Raw genomic sequence first — 23933 nt, forward strand, 5'->3', positions numbered from 1 at the left:
ATCTGTAAATACATAAAGAAAGATGATGAACTCTGCACATGGTTGTCGTACAGCCTCAGGCAGTTTCTAAACGGAACCGTCAATTGGTAACATTAGAATAATCTATTTAGACAAGTTTTCTTTGCCATGCTGTCCCTGAAAATCTCTTTCTACCATACAAAGTTTGGTGTGTTTTTGTAATATCACACAAAAGTCGAAAATAGAGATGCAAATATAAGAGGCAGAGGAACTCATATTTCAAATTTTAATGGCCTTCCACTTACACCGTGATAAGGTTAACGGCAGAAAAACTGCAAAGTGGATATTTAACTTTATTTCTTCTTTTCCGTTATCTTAAGCTATTGGTTGGTGAAGTGATCGAAAATTTACTGTTTATCGGCTGCACAACAATGAGACATAAGCCAAATACATACGTTCGTCACAATCACCTACACAAAATGGCAAAAAAATGGCATGTAAATACGAGTGTGAAACGAGAAGAGCTGTACGTCCTATATCGGAAAACACCCGCAAAGTGGCAATGAGGTTTCTAGAGTTAAAGGCGCGGTGGGAATCTTTTTTGACCTTTCTATCCGTTACCTAAAGCCACCTGTAAACAAAATGACACAGAATGTATTGGTGCAAAAAAACATAATTGCCAATAAACGCTTCATCGATGTTGATGCTTCATTGTTTATACGCAGGGAAAGTAATTTCACTTGTCGCTATTAAATTCCCGACACAGATCGTGAACATGAAATTGTTTTTCTTGTTTTTCAGTGAAGCCTATGAGTTTTACTGAAAACACGTCTTAATGTTGAACTGTAAAGAAGTAGGCTTATTTAAAACTGTTCTTTGCAAAATACTTGGGTAAAACGACCCGTTTTGGCAGGAAGTATGTCATCTAAAGGCGCAGTCGGCAGACCACAAACTATAATTATGAACAGAAATGTTTTAGACCAACAATGGAATCAATCATGCGCCAAATATATTAGTTTTACGAACAATACTTACATAAATCGTAAAATATACGTTTAAACTCTGACCTGAGGGACGTGGGCGGTAAAGGGAGTAAGTAGCAAAGCGGAATACTTGTTTTTAAGATCTGCGATGGATGTACGCCGAATGGAAACTTTTCTCGTGGTTTTACTCTCCATTTTCGCCTTGCATGTTACCTCAGGTTTGCTAGATCCTTCCCTTATTGGGGTAGAACTTCAAAAGTTTGCCAGGGACGCGCTTGGAGTGGAAGAAATGCAGGTAGGCTAAATTTCCATATTCTCTCTCATCATCAGCAATGTGTTATGTGATCTTGAAAAATTTCTGCGACCTAGAGTTTGAGTCCTGCTCTTTAAAAGTTTAAGTTTGAAATTGGAATTTGTTATTTCCCATTCTTTTGTCATCATACAGCACAGTACAAATGACTATTTTGAAAATGCCTCATCACGTTTGAATAAGCGCCATGCCGGACCAATAAAAGTTTTAAATTCTTTATCTCGGACTTTCTTGAACTTGAGGGCAGGTATACTGGTGTCTCGGGAATTTTATGTTTTAATTAAAGTCACATTTGATCATAAACGTTTAATTATGATATATTTTTTATATCTTTATGTTCCTGTGCCGGAATTGCGAAGTCACGATTGATCAATTAAGTTCCTGTTTTCATAACTAGTTCACGTCACCCAACCTATAAACATTCCCTTTTATGCAGTTAGTGACCCAAAACTCTCAAGAAGCCAAATTGTTTTCGTTATAAAAGCAAAACAAAACAAAATTTTTTTTTCTTTTATTCCTATGCATTGTTCCTTTTGAATGTATAAGATAGATCACCACTAAAACAGGTTTCCGTCCTTCTCGCCTATCTTTTAGAATTATCTTGATGGTCTTCAGTATCATAAAAGGACAATACAGGGAGAGGTCATTACCCCTGAACTTGCCGTCAAACTGTCTGACAAATTTAAAGTAAGGTTTGAAGTTGCCAAACGTCTTCAAAAGGCCGTGGAGGAGTCGTATGCCAGGACAGAGTCTGTTCAGGTATCTCCACAGAAAGAATGCTGTATGGTAAACAAATCTTCTTTGAAATATGATGTACGATTCCGTTCTAAAGTGGACATGGACAATGTGTGCTTAAAAATCTCTGGCAGTGCCCAGCCAAATCCACGCTATTTAGATGAAGGAGTGGTCAGTGAAATGAAAGATATCTCAAGAACGTATCCTTTTATCAAGTGGCAATACTTTGGGTCAGAAGAAGGAGTCATGACCAATTTTCCAGTGTATGACGATAAAGACCCTTGTGATAGATATGACCCTCGTTTCAGACCATTTTACGTGGAAACTGCCACGCCTGAAGCGAAAGATGTGGTGCTCGTCATCGATACAAGTGCATCTATGGACACAACAAAACTTACCGGCGCTATCCAGGCTGCTAATACAGTGTTGGAAACAATGAACCCCAAGGACCAGGTGCGTTGTTCCTCGTCCCAAGGTTTCGGCAAATGCATTTGCAATATAATGGGTAATTTTAGTATTATCAACTGAGTTGATAACGTTCATTTGCCACCGTAAAGAGTTTCGAACGATACTCGACGAGCAAATTTATTCGCAAACAAGAATCCTTCGCTCGACATTATCCGTCGTTCACAGAAAATGGCGAAAGTCTCTGAACGAGGACCGGTGGAAAATTAAGTTAAGGTTATCGTGTTCGGTAAATTTGAAGCCACCGACACACCGTAATGATATCGGGTTGAGCGTGATTCCACTGTGAATTCCTAGTTTGCAGCACCTCATACAAAAAAATCATCTACTTTCCAAGGTTCTGAGGAAAAAGTTTTATTTACAGGTATATGACAATAACATTAACTATTTGGCTAATTTCAGATTGGAATTGTGTCATTCAACGATGACGTTTCAACACCAGGAGAACTTGGAACAAAAAGCCCTTGCTACAGTGAAAGGCTGGCCCAGGCGATCCCTACAAATATTGAAGAGATGAAGAGATACGTACGCAACCTGATACCACATGGTAAGAACCTTGACACATCATATTTCAAATATATCAGGAAATATATCAGCGCTTGATATCTGTTAACGGAAACGATCACAAGTCTTTACAGTAATTGCGCCGTGATCTCTTCTGTTCTATGTTTATGACGAGGTCTACTATCATTGAAGTCAAAAATATATTCCGGATTCATCAGTGGAGACTCTCATAGGTCTTACATCAGTTTGCTGCGTTTATGATCCTGTATCGATGTCTTATACGTACAGAAAAAAACGCGGTATATCAACGAAAAATAAACGATTTACATCATTGAAAAGGATGCTGGAAAAACGTGCAGATTATTGTCAATTGCCTGCTGAGACAACATCTTTGGCTAGATTACCAGCTACTATAATCGAAATAGCTCTACGATTTTCTCACCCTTCCCCTACCCACTCGACAAGAGATGAAATCGAGCCGGCCTTGCAACAACTGATCAAATGGCTCTTCATGAAGTCTGTTCCGGAAATGTTAAGCTTTGATATTTCCTGTCCTTCTACTTCTTGTCATTTATCTATATAGGGAATTCGTTCTATATTTTACAACTAGATGTGTTTAAAATCATTCAGTCATTTATTAATTAATTAGTTAATTAATTAGTTATTTAATTATTTCAGGTTCCACCAATTACAAACAAGCTTTTAAAAAAGCATTCAGTCTGCTTAAGAACTCAATTTCTGGGGAGGAGAGAAAGGGTAAGAAGAGAGTCATCTTATTCTTGACGGATGGCGCTCCAGCTGATCCCGTAAAAGATATTTTTCAAACCATCAGAGATGAAAACTTTGCGCTCAACAACTCTGTTGTTATCCTAACATATGGATTTGGAGAGGCTGACTCCGTGATTCTTGAGGACATAGCGATACAAAACACACCAAAGTATGGAATACCTGCCAACGTCTCTGTTGGTGATATCACAGTAAGTTTTGACATGTACCACCATGATGAACATTTTGTTTTAGGGTGTTGACAGATTTTTTTTATCATCTCTTGCCACAAAACATTTGTATTATCTTTGGACAGGAGAGAGGGTTGGGCAAACACGAAGGAAGAGAGTTCCCTTTGTCCTCGCAGTATTGTTCACAATTAACTTAGAGTAACAGTCAATAATTCATAATTTTTTTACTAAAAAATTATCGCAAAATTATTGTTTCTTAGCCTGGAAGATACAAATTCGTGCAAGACATAAACAACTTGAGAGGTGAAATGGCTAAGTATTACAATTTGTTTTCGCTGGGGATCCGGTTCGATCCAGTTGTATCTGTTCCGTACATTGATGCCTTTGGAACAGGTAACTATCAACCCTTCCAATGTTCGATTTTATTAATCGGTTTTCATTTCTTTTGTTATCTTTTGATGATATCATATAATTTTTTGGTTATTTACTATGTTTTGCAGGACTTTTGATGTCGATTACCCTGCCCTGTTTTCATAACGGAGAATTTATCGGTGTAACAGGCACTGACATCAATATTGAAGACTTGTTATCAGACATAACTTTTTTCAATCAAGGCCAGAGTACTTATGCGTTCATGATCACTAATTCCGGTAGGACCCTCATACATCCTCTTCTCCCAGAGCCCACTCACGCTTACGGTGAGCCTGTTTATTTGGACATCAGAGCCTTGGAACCAGAGAAAGATTTCATGGAAGTCTTTGAGTCAATTCAAAAGTAAGCAAGAATGTTTCAATCATTTATGTCCATCGTTTATCCACAGCAAAGCTCACAACTTCGAAATGAGTCTCGCAGTCAGTCTATAACCAATGAACAGGACTTAATTTTATAATTTTTTGTACATGGGTTTGGGGTATATCTTTCCAATTAAAGAGTGGCTTAAAGGCTTTGATTTCCTTTTATTCCTTACGGATTTAAGAAATTTGACCGTAAATAAGGAAACTGGTGGTCAATCTGATAAAACTCTTGGGTTCTTTAGTTTTACACGCACTATATTCTTCTGCCCTCTCAGGAGAATTGGAGGTTCGAAAACGTATGTTGCAAAGCGATTTTTGCCACGAGGTGGAACAGAAAAGGAGGGAGTGACAATGAAGGAAGTTAATACTACATATTTCTGGACACCAATCGAGGACATCGACTTCTCTCTTGGCGTCGTAGTACCAGTATCCCATTCTAAGGATGAGCTAAGTTCGCCTTCAATTTCAAGCGGTAAGTTTTTTCTAGACTTAACCTTTTTGCCTACAATAAACGTCCTGTGTCCTTTTTTCAATTTTTCCTTGCTTGAGAGAGAGATTTTCAAATTAAGCTCGGCCTAAATTTTGATGAGCTACGAATGAATTCAGTATTTCTCAGACTCGTTCTCTGTATGGACATTAACTTGCAAGCAAGCTGGAGAAGATGTATAGCAAATAGCAAGAAAGTCTATAAAGGATATTGAGGTCTTTCATAAATACCTACTTCGTTGTAAGAAAAGTATAAATCTGATTAGTAATGGAACAGAGTTGTTCTTCATGTTTCCCGTCTCCGGGTCGAATATGTATTTCAGATGGTTTGGCTGGTTTTGGGTTTCACCGCGCATTCTTGACCTTATCTGTTGGGAACATGAGCATGAGGATAGGCATAATAATAGACTAAATCTTGCTGCTATTTCTATAGGATACAAGTTTGATTACCACCGAATCGACTTATATAATCCTGGAAAACTATGTTCTCATTTTGGAATTACAGCGACAAAAGGTAAACGAGGCTATTTCCATCTGATTGTTACTAATCTTAACTATTTGTGATTTGTTTTCCCGGAAACCAAAAACAGTATAAATAATGTGCTTACGAATTTTTTTACATATCCCAAAGGCCTTTATGTTTTATGATAACCCTTTTCAGTTACCTTGGCAATGTAGAAAGCGGGATCAACAACCGCTAGCTGCATAAGTCCCAATTTATCTCAAAAACTGCTCGTTCTTAATAGTCCCAAGTTTGCACATCATGCTCTTTGTCTTTGATAGACACAACAGTGGTTAAGTTTGCTCCAGGGGCGTACAAAGACCCCTACAACTACATTGGTATGGATGAAACAAAAGCTGATGTTGAGCTATTGAATGCTTATATGAAAGATGAGACAGGAAGAGTAACCAATCCTGGCCTGAAAAATGATATCAGGGGCACAGTGAGAGCAACATGGAAAGTGGAAGACCTGTGGCTGCGTGAAAAAGCTGACCTCACACAATATTTGGTTTGGCGTTACATTGGGACATCAAATGGAGTTTTCAGGTCCACTCCAGGCGGAATTGAAAACAAACTTTACGACCCAAGACAGAGAACCTGGTTAGTAAGGCAATGTTACCTGTTATTAACAAGAGTCTAACCTTGCATTTTTTCCATACACTCGTTGAATCGGGTTTATCAGGTCTTCGTGTCGTATCAAAAACTGGCCATAGCTTTTGAAAATGTACTTCTATTTTTTATCAGGTTTGTAGTTTACTTTAACAGACACAGTTTAACAATGACCACCTCTTAACAGTCCGTATAAATAAAATATACATTATATTTACAACCAGCACCATTCGTATTGTGGCTCGGTTAAACGACCGTTAAAGCCATATTTTCGACAACGTTTCAATTAAAATCAACCTCTGATGATAAACATTTGTTATTATGACTGGATGAGTTGATCCTTATAAAGAAAGAACATAATTAAATCTTTGGACTGATTTGTAATCCCTTTAGGTATCTTACCGCCCTGTCTCACACAGGACTGATAGCTCTTACAACTCCATACTTTGATTTGGGAGGAGCTGGAGTAGTGATAACCGCTGGCAGAACCTTGTATCGCGGAGAGTCGAGTCACGTTCACAGTACCAATGATGAAGTGTTGGGAGTTATGGGGGCTGACTTTCCCATCACGTATTTCCATAGGTACATAACTATTATATAGTCGTTACATCATCTTGTTACTATGAGAAAGAAGCTATCTTAATCACGAGAAATTTCTTCTTAACGAAATGCCTGCTATAACGTGAAAGAAACTACAAAGCATAAGCATGGTAAGACAGAAAAAATCCCAAAATTTGACGTAAACCTTAAACAAGGCACGTAGTCAAGCAGGGAAAAGACCGCCGTGAATTGCAAACAGGCAAACTTGAAAACTTTTCGCGAAATTTTTAAGATGTAAAACTGTTGGAGAAGCAAGAACGCAACAGAGAGAACATGGAGTCTCACGAATGAAATAAACACTGTCTCAAACGTTCCCCAATAATATTTCATAACAAGTGTCTTCATAATGTATCTCACTATATTTATATCTCATTAAATACAGGTTACTAACTGATGTGTATCCAAAATGTAAGGAGACCAAATCATACTCCTGTTTCGTAATGGACAGCGCTGGCTTTCTTATCATGCACGAGGACTTCTTACTTCCCTCGGCTACAGCGTCAGACGTACAATATGTACATATCACAGAGAAAGAAAAACACATCGCCGAAGACCTCATCAAGAAAAATTACTTGATAAAAAAGCAGTGCCGCCATCTGGATGAGATTCAGAAGCAAAGCTTTTATGAAGTTAACCTGACAAAAATTGGAGTAGACACTCTTGCAAGTGATGTAAGATGCTCGAAATACCAGCTAAGACAAATCAAAGGAACCAATTCCTACTTAGGTATGTCATACTTTAAACTATTTCGTCAGGCCCCGAGTTCTCTCCGAGTCCGTCTTTCCATCTTTCTCTGTTTGTTTGTTTTCCTTCTCTATGACTCTCTCTGTCTGACTCTCTTTGTGTCCTTCCTTCATCCTTCTCTGTTTGTCTGCTTATTTCTGTATCAGTTGGAATAACTTAACACTTTTTTAAATTCACAGGAGTTGCTATAAGAGACTCATTTTGCCCTCCAGAGGCATGTCCCTGTTCATCAGATAACGAGTGCTTTCTTCTTAACCCTACGTGCGAGTGCCCTTGCACCTCCCGCCTGGAGTTTCATTATTGTCGCAACCATTTCCCCGAAAGCAGGTTAGTTGCTGTAGGCACCTTGAAGCAGTTTGATAAAGCTAACATTAACGTGCATATGGTGAAACATTCAATACTATAGAAATCAATTTATGATCCTTAAGATCAATAATCAAAATTCGCTGTATGCCCTGTAGACCGCCCTTCCAAATGAAATGGTTACAAAAACTTCCGATACGAAAAACTTGAAAAATCAAGAATACAGTTTTTAATCGGTGTATTATATTATATTGAATACACTGTATTACGCGTATAATTTCACCTAACTTATTCATTCCAATCTCCAGCCTCCCAATCTGCCCACCTCCATTACCAAGTGCTAAACCAACGAGTGACTCTACCCCTTCCTTTCCTTGCACCTCCGGATCTGGGTTAGAAAAGTGTTTCATTCCTCACTGTGGTGAAAGGAACACTTCACAAGAGTGTGAAGGCGTTGTGGGATGCTACTGGTGCAAACACGACAAGGATGATATACCACTGATTAAACCGTACTGCGCTGCTGCTGAGGTGTGCTTCAGAGGAAAGGAAGGTCAGCCTCTACCTTATTTGAATATAATTGGTCAACCGATAGAATCATATTTATCAGCGCTCCTAGGGTTTAACTCCCACTTCTACCCTTTAGCTGCTGCAGATTTCATATTTTACAGGATTAAGAGAAATTTAAGTTTAATTAATTTTGTCTGTTCCCACTACCTCATTATGCTCGATCACGTATCGAAATTGCAAGGAGACTGACGTTGCTCGTGTGTCGCTTGAAAGTAGTTAAAACGAGATTTTTAACCTTTTTAATCGACAAATTATTCCAAGAAAGCGCCTTAACAATTTTCTGTAATGCCTTTCATTTACAGTTGAACAAAGAGTATGTCCAACTGATCTTCCAGGTCCAAAACCATCAAGCCCTATCGATCGAAAAAACAGCAGTAAACTGAGCGATGATGATGATTCGAATCAGTTGTCGTCTGGAGCTATTGCTGGGATTGTCACAGGATGCTTGTCTGCTTTAGCTGTGGTAGTAATAGTTTCGATCTTGGTGAGGACTGAACATATATCCGAACACTTTATATATTTTTTTATGGGTTTGATCCTGTTACGGTAGGAATGATGATTTGTAAGATACATCTATTCGTTACTACCCAAGACTAAGAATAAAGGCATTCGTTCCTATTTTTATCTTTTCAAATTTTATAAATTGCATTTTCTTTATGTTGATTGTATGTTAATCTTTATTAAATTTCGTTGTCGGAAAAATGGAACACTTGCAACCGACGACCACGAGACGGATAGACATTTCACAAATGGCTGATGTGAAATTTATTTTACTTTTTGATTTATACCAATTTCGTAGCTTAGCATCTTTTTCCTTTAATTTTTTTCCCAGGCGTTAAGACATTTTCGTAGCTACAGTCAACCACCCACCAGAAAGGACACCAGCGCATCCACGGAATACATCATAGATCCTGAAAACTCCGAGAACACCTCTAATATCACTAAACGTCCACCAGCACCTCTTCCTCCAGAAGCCCAGACTCAATCTTCCGACGTCGATGAATATTATGAAGAACCTGACGATCTAAGGCGATCCCACCAAGCTTCAGTTGATTTCACTCCATGGCCAGCACCCTATGAAGAAATAAGGGTCCGAGAAAGTAGTAAGCCACCACCTACACCAGAAAGGAAACTATCCACTGTAACAACTCGAGGTTTTCATCGAACTACGAGCCTTCCCCCTTCTACTAATGACGGAAGAGGGAAAACTCTTGGAAATCATTCTGTAGCTCGAACGGTGAGCACATCTGCGACCCACTCCTCTGGGGCAAGGTTCATTGGACCAATAAAAATGCATTCAATTGAGAGCAGACTGCTTGAGATTCCGGAAAAGAGGCGTCCATCTGTTATACCCCCACCACCGTCCATCTCCGAGGAAAAGCTTTCAATGGAAGATAAACCACCACAAACTGTTTCTCCTATTGTTCACGACAACCAAGAGCGTCCTTATGGAAACATATCTCAAATGTTACCTGCTCAGAATCACTCGTTAGCAACCAGCGCGTTGTCGTCTACTGATGACACAGCGACGCAAGATACGTTGCATGAGCCAAATCTTCAACATCGTGATAGTGAGGGTTCTATTTCCCTTGATCCTGATGGGTATATAGAATTTACCGGTCAGATTGCGGCCGTGCAGGACATTTAAAAAGGAAACAGAAGTAAAGGAGCTTGTGTATGTGCACCTACAGCTCACGCGTTACTTTGTCCATCGGACAGTAAAAAATGACGATGTAGAATTATACTGATAGAGGCGAATTTTGTTTATAAGAACATCAAGTTTTAAATCACGCCTGGTGCAATAAGATAAATATCAATTCGTAAGCTTTATTAGAACACACAGCGCGAGGGGAAGATATAAATGATACACAGGTTTCACGTTGAAAACAGCTTTTAGAGACTGATACAGCCTGTATCAAGAAACTCTTTTACTCTAATCGATATCACTGAGAGTGGTAGAAACAGTAGGAGGAGCAGCAGCAGCGGCAGCAGCAGCAGCAGCAGCAGCAGCAGCAGCAGCAGCAGTAGTAGTAGTAGTAGTAGTAGTAGTAGTAGTAGTAGTAGTAGTAGTAGAGTCACCACTACCGACAACAGTCCTTCTCAGGACTACGCTCACCCGAATGATCTAACTACACTATTACAGTAGTAGTAGTAATAGTAGTAGTAGTAGTAGTAGTAGTAGTAGTAGTAGTAGTAGTAGTAGTAGTAGTAGTAGTAGTAGTAGTAGTAGTAGTAGTGGTAGTAATAGTAGTAGTAGTAGTAGTAGTTTAAGTAGTAGAAGTTGTAGAGAGGTAGAATGCAAGAAAGTCTCATTTTTAAATCAAAACGGATCCTTCTAATCGAGGAGGTTAAAGCTATTAAATAGAAATATCATGAAATGTAAATTAAAGGTTAATAACTTCGACATTTTTATCAAGAGCAATCGTTTTACATGATTATTCAATAAGGCTTCAAGTCAGTTCACATTTTGTATAGGTACAGAATATGTGGACCCAAGTGGGTTCAACAATTCCGTGGTGATCTCTCATTAGCACTAAGCACTGCAAAGTTGCTTAAATCTAGCCTCTGCAACACTGTCTATCTTTAAGTCCCCAAAAAAACAGCTTATTGTTATCGTTTTGCATTTAACGCCCGTAGATAAATGATGATCGTGGTACTAACGCATGCATGGCTTAAATTGATCACAAAAATCTCTCATGCACACTGAGAAAAACTTCCTATCTTAGTCAAATTACATTACAATATCCGCAATGAATGTTACAATTTTGAGTCCTTAGCATAAATTGCTTGCGGCTCCCCAGCGACATTCCGAGCATGAATACATTCTACATAGCCAAGATCGTCGTTGGTATCTTCATCTTCCTTTTCTTCTTCACGTAGTGCTCGTGCATCTCTGGCTGTAGATATTGTGTTGCTGTACATTAACTCCCCTGCTTCGTTAGATTTTTGTGGAAGACTGGCAGTGGACAGTTCAGGAACATGGGCTAATATGGGGGGGGTGATATGAGAAAAACCTCTTGCTCTGGGAGCTAACGGTGGTGGACTTTCATTAGACGTCAGAACTCCAGAACTGTCAAGAGAAAACTTTCTTTTCATGTTCTTTGCCGGTTGAACACCATGCTGAAACAATCCCGGATGTTCTATGGCACCAGATGGTCTCCTTGTCAGGGGAACAGGAGGAGGATTGTACACCGATTGTTTCCTGACCGCGTTCCTCCCGGGAATGACCGGTTGTACGTGGGCAGGATCAGTTGATTCAGGAATGGTGGGCAACGGAGGACTGTAACTTGGGTTTTGTTGTCGTAGCACTTCATTGTATGAGGGTGGCCCGGGTGGCATCATAAGATCTCTGGGATCCTCGTAATCGTGTCCTTGGTTCCCATGGGACATTTCATGGTCGGTTAACTGAGCTGCAGCGCTCTTTTGTGTGGAAAACGTCCTCACAGGGCGTGGTCCTGTATTTTGGTGACACTTTACAACCTTGGAAAGAGCAACCAAAAGTAAAAAAATTATAGTTCAACAGTGGAATTTTCAAAGAAACTTTTTGCATGCATGGCAATAATGTACTTCTTGAAGACCTTTAGTAATAATACTGCATAATACTGTATCATTTTCAATTAAAATTTCCCGTTTAGACTCCTATTTGATACCATTTCAAATTTCAAGGAGACTATCAATTTATAAAGAGACGCGCTCACTGTGTTCTGTAGAGTGAGATAAGTCATCTGACCTGGAATCGAAACAGCTGAAGCTCGAATCCTAGACACGAGTGCGGAATGAGAAATAGTTCCTTTGTCCCGTGCTTTATGTTTTTCTTATTTAGCAAGAGAAAAATTTCTAAAAGTATATGAATATAAATTATAATCATGTCTACGGCATCTCACCTTATAAACTCCAATCAGAATCAAAAGTGCAAATACACATCCTATGGAAATTCCAACAGAGGCAGCCACCGATAAACCTTTAGATCCACGATCTGTTGAGGGTTGGCAAATTTTGTCATTTTGCTCATCATCTGTCGAATTAATGGGAAAATTATCAAATCTTTATTATAAGGTTGTATAGAAAATGCTAAGACTATGATTAGTCGTCTCAGTCAACCAAGTACATTACCCTGATCTTTATTAGCAGCTTAACAACTGAAATTTGTTAACACGACGTTCATCCACAAGGTACCGGAAGTCGAGAAATAATAGTTGTTAAGGACCTTTGCCATTTAATCATTGCTAACAAGTGAGAGATTTACCTGCCATAATCGCTTCGACTGGGTATACGTTTCCATTACACTCTAATTTAAAATTTATTCAAACATGCTCTGAGCGATCGCGATGAGTGGATCTTATTTGAAACTTACATTAAAAGAAATTAATTAAAAGAGGCGACTTGTTTGGAAATTCAGCAATCGCAAGGGGAAATTCTTTTTGTTTTTAATTACGTAATCGAATCATACGGGCTACCGATAATGGATAACATTGAAAAGCTTTTTACCTCTATCAACCGGATTTTCTGTTCCTCTGAAACATTTTTCTGAGGTGCCGCAGTAAGGTTTTGACAACGATATACCGTCTTTGTCTTTCTTGCACCAATAACAGCTTACCAGTCCATCACATGTTCTTTGCTCATCCTTCTCTCCACAATGAGGATCAAAGCATTTTTCAAGACATTTTTCACTCTTAAGAGTAGAAAATGAATCAAAATCTGCTTGTTTTGGTCCCAGTGCTGGGCAAATGGGAAGACTGAAAGTACATGGCAAAACAAATAAACAATGGCCTCTATTTGGCTCGAAAATATATATATGTATATATATGAGGGAAATAGTAGCAAATGCTGTTGGAAAGTGCTCAATAAACATGAGTGTAGAGCGAAATACAGTTCAAAATGACTAAAATTGAAATTAAATCTGTCTGACGAGTGCGTAAGCACGAAACTCAGAGTTACAGGGAATCATGCGTGTTTCATTTTAGTCATTTTGAACTACATGTAGGATATTTATCCGCGGTCATAACCAACGCATCAGAAATAAATTGAAGAGGAATCAAATTTCCCTTCAACTCGACCGAAGCCTTCTATTTACACGCCATTGCCAGCGTTTTCTGAATAAAGTATTACGAACATAATAAATTAGGAACGGTAGAACTAATTACAAGATGGAAATAACATATGAAGTAACGGATACTCTACGAAAGGGCAATTTACCGGACGATTTTGGAATACGGCTGGCATAAGAACATACTCGCGATTGCATTAGAACTCGAGATCACACTTTTATATTTTCATGGTCCGCGAGAAAGTCAAACTGGTATGGATGGCCGCGCGGATTGAGGTTAGGCGGGGGATTGGCTTCTACAGCGGTCGTTATCGTTTCCAAGATACGAGCAGTTTTCCAAAACCGAAGCTTGAGCAAAACTGTGAGCTTCGATGAATAGATAACATCCATGGAAAATTATATGAGGTTCAAAATAGAGGTTATTGTGTTTATTATCCTTCAAATATTTTGCCACGCGCGTAAAAATGAAAGAAATGTGTGCGAACGGCTAACGGTTTGCTGCTTGGGAGGTGCGTCTTCTTCTTCAGCAACAATTTGGAATAAATTTTAAACGAAGATATCGTAATGGACGTAGGGTTTGAAAATTGGGGATCATCACAAGGGTGATAGCTGGGGAATATTTGGTCACACGATACGCTTAGATCAATCGCGCGCGACAAAAATATTTGATAGATCATAACTAACGTGAAGAATTACGCTCGATTTAGATAGAGGGTGGATCAAATCACCAAAAAATAAGTATTTAAATAACTCCAACCTGTTATTGGGAAACTCTCCAAGACAATACCGAAAAGCAAGCTTGGAGTGACATGGACATTCACAGGAGGATGGGTTTAGACACTGTTTGCCCGAGGAACAGGTGCATTCGGCTTGTGAAGAACAGATCGAGTCTTTGACAGAAATTCCTGCGAAAAACGTAGCACAAAACTATTGTTTCTGTTTATTCTGTATCATTGGCAGCGAGAAAAAATCAGGCACATAGGCTCAGTTGTTCCAGCGTCGATGGAAAGGGTAAAATTCAAATATACATGTGACTTAAGTAATGATCAGGATTTCAAAAATTTTACAATGGTGATATAGAAAAAAGGATTTGTAAAGTATGTCAGATAATGGTAGTTCTCATGTGTCAAAAATTGAAAAGGTTTTACCCCAAAACCAAATGAGCCTGACACTTTCCAAATCTAAGCTTATTTTAGGAAAGTTCTCAGCACCAATTTCAACTACCACCCAGCCTATAGGGTAGTGGCTTATTTACATTCAATTCATGATTTAAGAAAAAGCATTTGTAAACTTGGAGAAGATTAGAGTTCTTTTTCAAATAGTTTATCTATCTACAAACCTAAATACACGTTTGTTCCTCCAATTTTTCCGAGTTGGTATCGGTTACAGCCCCCAACATTGTCGAGCGCATCGACTCCACCATTTGGTAAAGTGACCTCATAAAATGTTTGCATCTGTAAGTCTTCCAGTTTGCGACATTCCTTTTTCTTCAAGTATCCGTTTTGGAACATGTGTAGTGCTATATGTTTCTCTTTTTCGGTTATATGCACATTCTCGACTCCACCTTCTTCTGAGGCTGAGGGGACCATAAAGTCCTCGTGCATGACCAAGAAACCAGCGTCGTCTATTATAAAGCACGAGTAGTCTTCAGTTTCTCTGCATTTGGGGTAAGCATCAGTAAGCAGCCTTTTGGATTCGAATAGACGTGAAAACTGTCGTTAACTTTTGGATAAGAACAACATTTTAAAAACATCACAAATTTTTGCAGATCCGCTTTCTACTTTAAAAATCGCAAGAACGTGATATCTTTCCTGTTCCGCCTCGAGAAGAAGCTCTCATAGACAATTACAATTTATTTTTAGTCTATTTGGGTGGGGTGTTTTGGTTTCGAAACTCAATTGAATGTTTCCTAACGAAGACCATCTTCACGTAACTGATGTCAACAACAACTGGGCTAGCTTTGCAGATGGAACGCAACTGCTAGATAAGTTGTGTTATATAAATCTATTTAAAAAGCTAATAAAATTGGAAAAAAACCAAGCTATCCGTTGTTGTGGACCAGACTTTAAAAAATTCGACTGCAAATAAATCTTCTTTTAAATGTGACGATATAATAACCGCCCAAATGGTCGAAATATCAGTCATTTTCGCCCTTTTAGGATCATCCTAACTATTTGACCCACAGTTACTTCAGAGATCAAAAGCGCTGTATTTATTATAATACAGGAATACCTGCAGTAAGCAATTTAGTGTTAACAACTGAGTTGAAAACGTTAATTGACCATCGTAAAGAGTAAAAAAGCTGACGTTTCGAGCGTTAGCCCTTCGTCATCGCTCTGACGAAGGGTTAACGCTCGAAATGTCAACTTTTTTACTCTTTACGGTGGTCAATTTACGTTTTCAACTCAGTTGTAACACTAAATTACCTGCTATACTCTTCCACAGACGCAGCACCACAGTTTCTTTAGAAACTTACTCCCTTTATCTACCTGCAATAAGCTTACCTGTAAAAATACCTCAATGGAAAATCTGCCCCCAATACACCAAGTGCTTCATCATAAGCCCGATACAAGTGATTTGATTCACCGTGAAATAAGGCACGGGCTGCAGTTATTACCTCTCCAGCCCCTCCCACATCCAAATACGGTGTTGTAAGCGTGAGTAATCCGTGATGAAGTAAGGCTGTGTTATACCTGTTATAGACACAAAAATCTCTTCAGTTAGAACACAACCTTTAGCAGATATGTCTCTGTAAAAGGAATGAGCGTATTTTACCCAAACCAGATATGGATTCGACCTCACCAAAAAAATGTTGATATGCTTTCTATTGACATCCTTTGAGTAAGAAGGGTCAAACTTCATAAATAGAGCGAAAAATGATTAACCGATTGAAAATTCAAAAAATAATGCCACATACCATGGTCTCTTTCTTGGATCGTAATTTTTTAGCAAGGCTCCACCAGGAGTTTGTCTGAATACACCGTTAGCTGTACCTATGTACCTCCAGATCACGTACTGTGTGAAGTTTGTTTTACTGCGCAACCAAATATCATCCAGTTTCCAAGTAGCAGTCACCGAGTCTCGTATACCACTTCTTAATTTGGAGTATGACTCGCTACCAGGTCGTTTCGTCATATAGTTGCCAAGTGACAGAACAGTTACATTGGTCTCCTGTGATCCTATATACGTGTACGGGTCTAAGAAGGCATCGGGGGCAAATTTCACAACGGTGGTGTCTGAAGAAAAGAGCAAATCAGTTGGATTGAATTAGCCAGGATTTGAATCTTTACCAGGCCCACCAGCTGTTTGGATATTTACCTTTAGCTGTGATATTACCAAAATATGAGCAAAGTTTCTTCGGCGGTAACAGGTCGATTCTGTGATACGTGAATGTGTAGCCTGATGGAAAAAACAGAATTAATATTTAATCTGTTTGGATCTGTTCTTTACTATAAATGTATCAATAAAGACCACTCAGACTTTGATTATTGACCGACAATAAAGTTAGTCTGTAACTTATTCGGACAGAGAGTCCAATAGGCTAGCGGAAAAACTAACAGACAGACAGGTAGTAATATAGGCACCAAGAAACAAACAGACAAACAAACAGAAAGACAGAATAACTCATGACCAACAGGCAGACACAGTCGGAAACACGCAATTGAGAATAAAAATTCGTAGTTAACAGTGTGTAGAATTTTGTTTATTTAACAACAAAACATTCACAACATCCATACCATGTGGGATCTGCAGAGGTCTTAACACATCATTCTTTAAAGAGGGAGGTATAACAACACAAACAGAAAATTCCGTCTCAAACACAGGATACCAGTGGTAAGTTGAATCAATAGACGTCTCCGTGACTCCATCTAATGTAACACCTCCTTTTGGTAAATAGCGAGTGGCTTTGAATGATTTAGACCCTTTTGTGCCGCTGGTAAAGTAATGAAAACTTCGGATTAATGATTTTGAATATGAGTTTATACCAGGAATTTAAACGTAATTTATAGGATATTGGGCGAATATAGGAGTTTTTACTCACGTCCAGTTATCTCGAGCTTCAGCGACTCCCCCTTGAGTACACAACTTCTTCGTAAATGATGTACCGAGCGAAAGCCCTCATCAGAACGAAGGAAAGAGCTCTTTCTCAAAAGTTACGTCTGCAGCCTATTTGCTAATATTTCTATTATGTTTATGATAATTATTTGTAGGTATCGATTTATTAGTGTTAATTCGTAAGTTAATGTACTGAATCAATCTAACCATATGAATTTATATGGCGCTTATTAAACTCCATAGTTTGCAAAGGGATAGAACGTAAACTGCTTTACATTTGCTTCATGCAGCATTGATATAATTGTCATATTTGATTACGAAATCTTTTCTTGTTGAAATATTATAAATGGTGCTCAAAGACCTCGGTACCAGGCAAGGCTATGAACAACATACTTCGTCATTGATTCAAAGACTTCCTTGAAGTCTGCCTCTGGTCGCTCAAGGTTCCTTATGTCCATATAAATAGGATCCCCATAAGCGTCAGCTGGTGCTGGGAGGAGTGGATGGATCAGGGTCCTTCCAGATTTAGTGATCATAAAAGTATAAGTGGTTCTTCCTTGCTTGAAATATTTGGTGAAGTCAGGCATTAGGTCTTCAATGTTAATGTCAGTTCCAGCAACACCTATGAACTTTCCATGGTTATAGCAAGCTATGGTGATAGATACCAGAAGTCCTGGAGAATAATTATCATCAGCTGATAAATAAATACATTGATGGAGAGTGCGTGGTGTCAAACCGTAAGGAAACGATATTAAACGAAGAAGAATTCAAGTCGACCAAGTAGAGCATGATGAAGCTAAAATAATGCAATTTCGAATAACTCCATGAAAATTTGTAACTCAGAATGGGTGATAAATGCAAGGAAGATTAATGCATCTGGTCACACTCATCTTTTTTTTTCCTGACCTGTAATTTCAGTGAAGGGAGGCAGATGAAGACGATGAAAACAATAACAACAAACAGGAAGGACGATAATGGTTAAAGTATCATAATGCGGCAGGTGAAAAGGAAGGTGTTTAGTGCAAACAATGCAACGATAACAACTAAACCATAAAAGAAGATTAAGAAAAACCTGGTTAAGAAATTAACACGCGAATGAGGAATATTTGGCGTAGTTCAAATTACATCTTGTTTTCAGCTTTGGAGACCGAACCAACTAAACATGTTCGTATTTTTTCAGTTTAACCTTTCCGAAAGATCTACATGCTATTGTCTCAATATAGAAGTTTATTAAGTAATGGAGCTAGCCTTCTGTCTCTTCCTCCACCGCGAAGGATTCAGAACACAGACCTACCATTTGAACTAGAGATAACAGGAAAGGCTTTGTAGTATTGTGAGCCATGAAAAACATTCAAATCTCTAAATCTATTGTTCACCATTACCAATTCTAAGGCCTATTACTATGCCTAACCTGTTCCCCAAGCATCAACATACGGAACAGAGACAATTGGTTGACTAAACTGTTCAGCAAACAGGTCATAATAAGTAGCCATTTTACTTCTCAGCGTTCTGATGTCTTCTATGTAGGTGTAACTTCCACGCTAAGGGGAAAGTAAACGAGACTGTTATTTAATTATTTAATTGATTACACAGCACACAGAGAGGCTGAAGAAATTGTGGCCTAAACTCTCTCGCCCTTGAGATCTTCATATTGCGCACCTGTTTATTGCATTCCCTTTGGTACGGATCTGACAAGAGTAAACTTCACTAAATGTATTATTAAATACTAGAAATGTAGTTGTTTTTTATTACCGCTACGTCTCCAACAGATGTATTTGCCGCAACACCATATTTTGTCCCGTTTTGGTTGGCAATGTGGATCAGAATGTCATCATGGTTTTTATTGAATCCATATGTTAGAATGATGACGGAGTTGTTAAGCTCCACATTCCTGTCTCTTATTGTGACAAATGAATCTTTGATTTCGTTTTGCTTCGTTGGAGCTCCATCTGTGAGAAATATGATGACCCTTTTCCTTTTTTTTCCCGAGCCTCTGGCTACTGATCCTTGCAGTAGGTCGAACGCTTTCTCAAAGGCTGGTTTAAACTTCGTATACCCTGGAAAGCAACAAAAGTACGATTGAAGACTGATTATGTAAAACGTCCGTGAGAGAGTGAGTCAAAAAAGTGATGCGAGGGCTTTTTGAAAATTCTAAACCATTATCTTTTGAACTCCGAGACCTGAGAAGTGAACTCACAGAGTGAAAAACGTTTTAAGTTTTGAGCTTTGTCCTTCGATGACTGCATGTACGCAAGAACCCAGAACTCTATCGTCTAGTTTCCCAGAAAATAGTTCCAAATGACTTTTTATCTTTCGTTCTTTAGCCTTAAAGGCTGGTAAATAAGTTCTTAGTCAATCGACAAAAATTCTTACCATTGGAGGCTGCCAGATTTGTCACAAAGTACTTCATGTTTCTTACATTTGGAGGTATTGCAAGGGCGAGTTGTTTACTGTAGCAGTTTTCACTGTTTGGAGTTTTCACTTTGTCAACAAATGACACGATACCAACCTATGGTAAAGATGATATTGATGGTCACGTGGTACCCTCACCTCTCGACAAACAACCGCTATTTCACAACTGTCTCCATCATTGTTATTCTGGCCTTGAGAGGATTACCTGCTCACCGTAAGTGGGGAAATGAATAAAAAAAAAACTCTCTCTATGGAGGAGCCTAACCCTAAACCCAGCCTTAGTGTAGTGGCAACTAGCTTAGCAACCTGGTCTTTGGGGTTCAATGTATCCAGCACGGTTTTCGCAGCTTCTTTAGCTGTATCTAGTTTGTCTCCGACCATAGAAAAGCTTGTATCAATCACGAGCACCACATCTTTAGCTTCAGGCGTAGCAGTCTCCACATAAAATGGTCTGAAGCGAGGGTCATAACCGTCACACTTTACGGTGTCGTCATACGCTGGAAAGTTTGTCATGACACCCTGTTCTGATCCAAAATACTGCCACTTGACAGAAGGATATTCATCTGAGATGGCTTTCATTTCTTTCAAAATCGTCCTGTCTAGATGTATTGGATTTTTTGGAGCAGTTCCAGCGATCTTCAAACACATACTGTTAAGATTTACTTTAGAGCGGAACCTCACATCATACTTAAGTGTAGATTTGTCGAATTTACAGCACTCTGGAAAGGGTTCCTCTGTCGTGCCGTAAGCATGTTCGACAGCTTTTTTGAGCCGCTCTGCGATAGTAAATCTTGTCTTGAAGATATCCCTGAGTTCATTTGCCAGAGGAACGATATTGGTTCCTCGCAATTCTTGTTCGTGGTATTTGAGGCTATCAAAATACTCCTATGAAACAAAAGAAAAGTGTAAGACATATTTTTTCCTCGGCAAAGTTTCGAGCTTCAGAACTTCTTGGTTAATAAGCACAGTCAGGTCAATTTGGGTGATTTGCGACACATAGCGCTTGCGGCGACCAAAAATCTAATTCCAAGCGGTGCCGCTCCAAGACGCGGTTGACGAAGTGTTTGGGGGCTATTTTACAGATCGATATTGAAATAGACCAAAGTTGACGGATCTTAATCTTGCAATAAATCAATCAATCAATCGAACGAACGAACGAAAACTGAAACAATAATGCAACGAAATTCTTTAAATCTGATGAAATGTTGCGAAACACATAAACAAAATTGCATGTAAAAAGCTGGGCCTTAACGCCGATAACGAGATTAAAATGATGATAACTAATACAAACTACGTTAAAGTACCAAAAAATACAAGAATTTGGTGGCTGGTTAACAGCCTATCGTTCTTATATAAATGGTGGGCGTTCACTGGCATCTGAAACAATTCTGGCCTTTAAATCTCAAATCAATTGAAAATAATTCATATATTTTCGCCCAATGCTGGAAAAATAAACCTAAGATCCGATTAAATAAACAAATAGAAACGTAAACAAAGGGATAAATATTGTAGCTAGGTTCGTATACAGGATAATAGAAATAATTAAACTCATCAATAACTAATTCATTAAAAATGAGCCTTCTAGCTAGTGTCCTTAACACTATTGCCGAAGTCGTATTTTCTCATTCACTTCAAGAGGGTATAAGGAACATTTTGTGGCATGACTTACATTTCAACCTCCGTCATTCTTTGAGCTTGGTCATTGGTGCACTTAGAGCTTTGCATACTTCCCTAAATGCATTGCCATCTTAATGAGAGTATTCACAATACACTACCTGCACAAACATCTTGGTGGTAAGATGTTTTTTTTTTTTGTTTTTTTTTGCATCTAATCGTCGCTCGTCGCGGTTGTGAATTAAACTCATCACACTATTTGCTATTTCGTGACGATTTGATGTTGACATCTGGCTGTATAATTGCGAATTTGGCAATAATGGAACAAAATTAATGCAAGAGTTGAGTTGAATTAATTCAGCGATTCATCAATGACTTGAAATGGCGTTAAGTTCTACTTGCGTATTAATTAATTAAATGACGAATGGAAATAAATCTACCCAGCGATACATAATTTCCAGTTTGGAGCACCGGTTGAGGCGCTTTCTCAGGCGATTTCGAATTTGCTTTTTCTTAACATCGGTAATGCAAGAATTATCTCTGCAAAGCGCGAGCAACATATTTTTTAAGTCGTCAACATTTTAAAGCCTTATCACTATCTGTTTTGCTATCGCGTGAATTAAAAAGTCGTTAACATCAGACAGCTATGAAGAGGCGTATTCATAATGAGCCAAACAAACATTTTGCTAAGTCCTTAATTTCCGATGAGCTTACGAAACATATTAAAAGGATGACATGATAATTTCGAAAGAGTAAATATTATCAGTTTTCGGCTTCGAAAGTCGACTCGTTCACAAAAGGTAGCTGATTCTCAGAGTTAGATATTTGTTAGAGCTCGGTTATCAATTTATCTTCAAAGTTATGTTAAATTGTGAGTAGAATTAATTCTGCCTGCGGGGTGCTCTTAAATGTGATAAATATACTATGCAAAGTGGACAACTACTCACAACTTTATGTGGCCTTTTTACTTTCGCTTTGAAGACATAAAATTTAGTGGATTTCTTTTACTGAGAGCACCATGTACTTAGTTGGACAAGTTTTAGTGTTGGATCGATTCTAGACATCGATTGAATGCAAACAGTTAACAGGAAGGAAGAAATCAATCAACTGCAGCTTTAATCAACAGCACGTTTGTAGATCTCGTGACCTGGTTTCAATCTGAAATCTTGATGTTCCTAACTATATCTCATAACTTAGCATAATTAGGTCTTTCGGTGTGATTAACTGATTGTTGATAAACAAATATGAACTGTATGAACGGGCTACCACAAAATCTGCACGAGTCAAGTTTTACTAGCTTTGCGAGCATAATATTTTAAATCATGACGACTTCGTGGTTGTAAGATACGAAAGAAAAAGGGATTTGAGATGAATCATTTCCTCGACGCAGAGCCTCACAAGAGCTTCACCAAATTCAGCTCGGTTAAAGGTTTTTCACTGACTGATATTGCTTCACTCGATATTCTTGTTATCCCGTACTGTTTTCCGTTTCATCTATTATGAAAGTAGTTTTTTTTTTGCATTAATCAGTATTCACTTTCGTAACTCGTTGATTTAACAACGGCGAAGTTATGTTTTGTTACACGTACCTGCATCTCGTCAACACCGAGGCCCTCCTTCGCAAAGGTTTGTAGCTTTTGTCCTATGAAAGAGGGTTCGATTAAAAGACTTGCATAAGCTTTGGATGAGAACGACAAGAACGTAAGGAATATCAGCACAATCTGACGTCTAATTAGACCGCGAGCGCTGTGGACAGAAACCATTTTGAGATTCCCTTCCTCGTGTACGGAAGTTCCTTTTTAATGTTCGGCAAATAATTCTGCGAAACTATTTATGCGTTAGCAATTTGCATCTGAATGGAAGCATTATGAAGGGTATGTTAATTGCGCGACTATTTTGAACACTCTTAAGGCGTTTTGAAACCGCAGCAGGAAATTAGTGTAATGGTATTCTCTAACAAAACCCTCATACAGGAGCGAAACGGAAAAACTCCTCTCGTACGGGTTGAAAACCGAGGTTGAATGTACAACAAACGTAACCGTGAGCTTATCTATTGTAGCGCAGAATCTTAACCCATCTCTTTGGTTTCTTTTCATTCTGAGCCTGTCCGACAATTGAGGCACTGCGCTAACTTACTCAAGCGTATTAAGGCTTGGCTATCTAATTAAATGTGCATAATTTGTAAATGCTATTTTAATTGTTTTGATGCTCGCAACGATAAATCAAACTGATTTATAAATTTTTCTCCATAAAAAAAACAGGTTCCTCGTGATTTCAAATGTCATATG

The 23933-nt window shown here is 38.6% G+C and overlaps 2 protein-coding genes across 3 annotated transcripts; one reads left to right on the forward strand and one right to left on the reverse strand.

Annotated features, from left to right (window-relative positions):
- Window positions 1–1040: 1040 nt before the first annotated feature.
- Window positions 1041–10934, forward strand: LOC131789788 (VWFA and cache domain-containing protein 1). Of its 2 annotated transcripts, none has more exons than XM_059106959.2 (15): window positions 1041–1236; window positions 1846–2439; window positions 2854–2998; window positions 3634–3932; window positions 4172–4304; window positions 4412–4685; window positions 4981–5177; window positions 5625–5705; window positions 5975–6293; window positions 6696–6884; window positions 7285–7628; window positions 7826–7973; window positions 8258–8499; window positions 8819–9000; window positions 9349–10934. In XM_059106959.2, the coding sequence occupies exons 1-15, from the start codon at window positions 1090–1092 to the stop codon at window positions 10162–10164; spliced, it is 4110 nt and encodes a 1369-aa protein (XP_058962942.2). In that variant the 5' UTR covers window positions 1041–1089; the 3' UTR covers window positions 10165–10934. The 2 variants fall into 2 exon arrangements, with proteins under 2 accessions (XP_058962942.2, XP_066030239.1); XM_066174142.1 differs by having other exon boundaries at window positions 8852–9000.
- LOC131789787 (VWFA and cache domain-containing protein 1) lies at window positions 10901–23435 on the reverse strand. Its single transcript, XM_059106958.2, has 15 exons — window positions 23235–23435; window positions 20338–20916; window positions 19993–20128; window positions 19372–19676; window positions 19031–19160; window positions 18013–18292; window positions 17301–17497; window positions 16882–16962; window positions 16481–16799; window positions 16068–16256; window positions 14903–15249; window positions 14321–14468; window positions 13005–13252; window positions 12401–12531; window positions 10901–11996 (listed from the first exon to the last, which is right to left on the reverse strand). Exons 1-15 carry the CDS (start codon window positions 23406–23408, stop codon window positions 11274–11276), a joined length of 3987 nt encoding a protein of 1328 aa, XP_058962941.2. The 5' UTR covers window positions 23409–23435; the 3' UTR covers window positions 10901–11273.
- Between the last annotated feature and the right edge of the window lie 498 nt (window positions 23436–23933).

The sequence above is a fragment of the Pocillopora verrucosa genome, chromosome 11, assembly GCF_036669915.1.
Source record: "Pocillopora verrucosa isolate sample1 chromosome 11, ASM3666991v2, whole genome shotgun sequence".
In the NCBI taxonomy this organism is placed as follows: domain Eukaryota; kingdom Metazoa; phylum Cnidaria; class Anthozoa; order Scleractinia; family Pocilloporidae; genus Pocillopora; species Pocillopora verrucosa.